Genomic DNA, 5142 nt, shown 5'->3' with positions numbered 1-5142 from the left:
GAGAAAGATAGTTTGGGCTATTATGTGTGAGGTTCACTCTCCTGAAAAAAGCAGAACAGATGCTTGAGGAATTATTAATACCATTTTGCAAGGCCTTGGTAAGGCCACACTTGGAATACTGCATCTAGTTTTGATCATCACGATGTAAAAAAGATGTTGAGACTCTAGAAAGAGTGCAGAGAAGAGCAACAAAGATGATCAGGGGACTGGAGGCTAAAACATATAAGGAACGGTTGCTGGAATTGGGTATGTCTAGTCTAATGGAGAGAAGGACGAGGGGGGACATCATAGCAGCCTTCCAATATCTCAGGGGCTGCCCCAAAGAAGAGGGAGTCAAGCTATTCTCCAAAGCACCTGAAAGCAGGGCAAGAAGCAATGGATGGAAACTAATCAAGGAGAGAAGCAGCCTAGAACTAAGGAGGAATTTCCTGACAGTGGGGACAATTAAACAGGGGAACGGCTTGCCACCAGAAGTTGTGAGTGCTCCATCACTGAAGATTTTAAAGAAGAGATTGGACAACCATTTATCTAAAATGGTATAGGGCTTTCTGCTGAGCAGGGGGGTTGGACTAGAAGACCTCCAAGGTTCCTTCCAACTCTGTTATTCTGTTAATCGTTCCTAGACTGCTGCCCGTAATTGACATCTTTTCTCTTCTCTCTCGGTGATTCCCAGACTCTTTCCCTGGAGGCCCCGGCTCGCATCAAGAATAAGGCCCCCCTTCCAGACTGGCCCCACGAAGGAGAAATCCGCTTTGAAAATGCCGAAATGCGTTATCGTGAGAACCTGCCGCTTGTCCTCAAAAAAGTCTGCTTCACCATTAAACCCAAGGAGAAGATCGGAATTGTGGGGAGGACCGGCTCAGGTAAGGCTGGGGTGCTGCTCTAGCTGCTCCTGTCTAGATTTTTTTTTAAAAGCTCACTGGAGCCACCTTGTGGGGAATAGAATTAAAAAATAAACAACTATTTCTGAAGAGGGGAAAAAAATCGCACCTGTATTTCCTGTGCCAAAATAGGTTTTATGAAGATAAAACATCGGATGTTTTTGCATTGACAACAGAGGGAAATGTAGCCATCTTTTACCTTTTGCTTTTAGAGTTAGATGATGCTGGGAGAGGGGATGTGAACGAGAGTCCAGCTAGACATAACAACACTAAACCTAGCCTGAGAATCAAGGTTGTTGTAACCAGAGCTGATAAGGAATTGGCGGGCTGGAGAACTGGAGAGGAAGCCCGTGCTTCAAGCTAATTGGGGAATGTGATTTATGACTGTTAATTGGAGGAGGGAATTCTGCTTTGATACTATGTGCCCAGGGGAGTGGAATTTAGTTTTTGGCTTCCTGCCGATGCTATGCTACTCAAAATAAAGGATGCTATGCTACTCAAAATAAAGATTCTTTAAGGTAAACAATGCCTCAAAGTTCTTTCGAAGTTTCATCTGTCGGAACCATGACAGGATGACTAATTCACAGTAGCTAGGGTACAGGTCTGTTCAGCCAATGCACAAGTGTTGCTTAAGATTTCTCATTGAAGTATCTCCTAAAAACATCAATGGTTGGATGGTCTGGATGTCACAGGGCATTATAATGCTGTGAGCAAATGGGCCTTCAGTGTGAATATAGGTCGTTTTGGACTTATGACTGAAGTTATGACAGACTTCCCCAAGAGTACTTACAACTTGGTTCTGAACTCAAAAAGCTGGACCACTGGGTCTTTTTTCTGCCATCAGCTTTCTATGTTTCTGTTAACATTGGGTCAGTCACGTGGGTGACCCGATTTACGACCATCACGACTTACAGCCATTACGGTTGCAAGTTGAGAGCTACCTGCACCTGCTTCTCTGTTCTGAGTGTGCACTTAGTGACTGTTTTCATAGAAGTGGCATTGTAGGATAAGAAAGGAGGGTCTGGTCTTCTGCGGCCGCAGAGCAATTACTTCTTAAACTATGCCAGTGTGCAGACTCCTGCGTAATCATGGATCCTGGGTGTCGTCTTCTTCTTCTTCTTCTTCTTCTTCTTCTTCTTCTTCTTCTTCTTCTTCTTCTTCTTCTTCTTCTTCTTCTTCTTCTTCTTCTTCTTCTTCTTCTTCTTCTTCTTCTTCTTCTTCTTCTTCTTCTTCTTCTTCTTCTTCTTCTTCTTCTTCTTCTTCTTCTTCTTCTTCTTCTTCTTCTTCTTCTTCCTTCTTCTTCTTCCTCTTCTTCTTCTTCTTCTTCTTCTTCTTCTTCTTCTTCTTCTTCTTCTTCTTCTTCTTCTTCTTCTTCTTCTTCTTCTTCTTCTTCTTCTTTGTATTATTCTTCTTTTGTATATTGTCCACTGCATTGTAAAACTCTCGTTTTCAACTCTAAACCGCCTTGGATGTGCTGGCCATAAAATAGTATTAAAAAGTAGAACATAGAACGTAGAATCCTAGAGCTAGAAGGGACCTTAGAGATCTTCTAGTCCAACTCCCTGCTCAAGCCAGGAGACCTTATACCGGTAATGGCGAACCTTTTAGAGACCGAGTGCCCAAACTGCAACCCAAAACCCACATATTTATCACAAAGTGCCAGGGCTGCATCAGCATTGTGGTGCCCTCAAGGGGGGTGGGGGTGTGTGGCCCACTGGGTGGGTGTGGCTGCAGTGGTCACAGCAGACTGGGTGAGCGTGGCCGGGTCCAGTCCCTCACCATCTCCGGGGCATCCCCGGGGGGCCAACGCCGCTTGCTCGCTCACTTCCTGCCCTGTCACTTCCAAACGCCACGTTCTCGCTACTCTGGCAAACTCTGCTGGGGCAACGGCGTGCGTGCCCAAGGAGAGTGGACACGCTGCTTCTGGCACGCGTGCCATAGGTTCGCCACCACTGCCTTATACCATCCCAGTGAAATGATTGCCTAGTCTATTTTGGAAAACCTCCAGTGATGGAGCACCCACAACACTTGTTGTAGGCAAGCTACAACATAACTCAACTGTATAGCGGTAGCCTTCCACTTACGACTTCAATTGAGCCCCGAATTTCTTTTCTTTTTTTTTAAATAAAAACGTTTTTATAGGGTTAGGGATAAAATGGGGTCAAGATTAGGATTGAGGTTGGGGTTAGGGTTGGGGTTTTCCCAGGTAACATTTTCAATATTTAGCAAACAGCATATTATCTGGGTACATATAATAATAATAATAATAATAATAATAATAATAATAATAATAATAATAATAATAATAATAATGATAAAGTTGGAAGGGACCTTGGAGGTCATCTAGTCCAACCCCCTGCTCAGGCAGGAAACCCTATACCATTTCGGACAAATGGCTCTCCAGTTTCTTCTTAAAAACTTCCAGTGTTGGAGCATTCACCGCTTCTGGAGGCAGGTTGTTCCACTGGTTAATTGTTCTGACTGTCAGGAAGTTTCTCCTTAGTTCCAGGTTGCTTCTCTCTTTGGTTAGTTTCCATCTGTTGCTTCTTGTCCTGCCTTCAGGTGCCTTGGAGAATAGCTTGACTCCCTCTTCTTTGGGGCAGCCCCTGAGATACTGGAACACTGCTATCATGTCTCCCCTCGTCCTTCTCTTCATTAAACTAGACATACCCAATTCCAGCAACCATCCCTTGTATGTTTTAGCCTCCAGTCCCCTAATCATCTTTCTTGCTCTTCTCTGCACTCTTTCTAGAGTCTCAACATCTTTTTTACATCATGGTGACCAAAACTGGATGCAGGGTTCCAAGTGTGGCCGTACCAAGGCCTTGTAAAGTGGTATTAACACTCCACCTGATCTTGATTCTCTCCCTCTGTTAATGCAGCCTAGCACTGTGTTGGCTTTTAACTAAATAATAGATATAGTTAATAATCATAAACAGTATTAATGAATCAGTCAGTAGCCTTCTTCTTACTAATATATATTCAAAATTACGTATCACGTCCCTTTCTCTCTGGCTCGTTTTTCTAGCCGTTGGTAAAAGTGATCCCATGTTCTAAATTGAGCCCCAAATTTCTGTTGTTAAGCAAAACGCTCGTTAGGTGAGTTTTGCTCCATTTTACGACCTCTCTTGCCACCGTTGTTAAGGAATCGTTGCAGTTGTTAAGTTAGGAACCTGGTTGTTTAAGTGAACCTGGCTTCCCCCACTGACTTTGCTTGTCAGAAGGTCGCAAAAGGGGATCACGTGACACCCCCGGGACGCTGCGACCGACATAAATACGAGTCCGTTGCCAAGCGTCCGAATTTGGATCACGTGACCATGGGGGGATGCTGCAACGGTTGCAAGTGTGCAAAAATGGTCATAAATCACTTTTTTCACCGCTGCCGTAATTTCGAACAGTCACTAAATGAATGGTTGTTTAAGTTGAGGACTGCCTGCATTCCATTGTTCCGAATGTCAGAAAATGTCTCCTTCCTTCCAGATTGAATCTCTCTTTAACGAGCTTCCGCCATTTTTTTTTAAAGCAGCCGCTAAAGAGCTCCTGTGAGAGCAGATAGGCCAGCCTTGCACGTTCCTCAGTATGGCAGCTGACCGCGATTTCCCTTGTTTTTTTCCCCCCAGGAAAATCCTCCTTAGGGATGGCTCTCTTTCGCCTGGTGGAGCTCTCGGGGGGCTGCATTAAAATTGACGGAGTGAAAATCAGCGACATTGGCTTGGCAGATCTTCGGAGCAAGCTTTCCATAATCCCCCAGGAGCCCGTCCTCTTCAGTGGCACTGTGAGGTTGGTATAACAGCAAAGCAAGTGAGAGAGAGGGAGAGAGAGAAAGAAAGAGAAAGAGAGGGAGAGAAAGAAAGAAAGAGAAAGAGAGAAAGGGAGAGGGAGAGAAAGAGGGAGAAAAGGCGGGAAGAGAGGAAGGGAAAGAGGTAGAAAGAGGGAGAGGGAGAGAAAGAGGTAGAGAAAGAAAGGGAGGGAGAGGGAGAGAAGGGGAGAGGGGGGAGAGAAAAAGAAAGGGAGAGAGGGGGAGGGAGAAGGAGAGAGGAAGGGAGAAGGAGAGGAAGGGAGAGAGGGAAAAAGAGGGAGAGAAAGGGGGAGAGAGGATGGGAGAGAGAAAAAGAGAAAGGGAGAGAAAGAGGGAAAGAGGGAGAAGGAGAAAAGAAGGAAGAAATGGAGAGGGAGAAGGAGAGAGAAGATGGGAGAGATGGGGGAGAGAAAGAGGGAGAGGGAGAAGGAGAAGGAGAAAGAGGGAGAAGGAGAGAGAGGA

The 5142-nt window shown here is 45.2% G+C and overlaps 1 protein-coding gene across 1 annotated transcript in view; it reads left to right on the top strand.

Moving 5' to 3' along the window:
- LOC107300378 (multidrug resistance-associated protein 5-like) overlaps positions 1 to 5142 on the top strand; it is a 40298-nt gene that overhangs the window by 24358 nt on the left and 10798 nt on the right. Inside the window, exons 7-8 of the mRNA XM_015829713.1 lie at positions 674 to 863; positions 4502 to 4661. Of these exons, the coding sequence (XP_015685199.1) occupies positions 674 to 863; positions 4502 to 4661 (350 nt within the window). The remainder of the gene's footprint in view (positions 1 to 673; positions 864 to 4501; positions 4662 to 5142) is intronic.

This window comes from Protobothrops mucrosquamatus, unplaced genomic scaffold (genome assembly GCF_001527695.2).
Source record: "Protobothrops mucrosquamatus isolate PMUCROS unplaced genomic scaffold, P.Mucros_1.0 scaffold6838, whole genome shotgun sequence".
Classification (NCBI taxonomy): domain Eukaryota; kingdom Metazoa; phylum Chordata; class Lepidosauria; order Squamata; family Viperidae; genus Protobothrops; species Protobothrops mucrosquamatus.
Note: the sequence above shows the minus strand (reverse complement) of the source record. Positions and strands in the feature narration are given on the sequence as shown.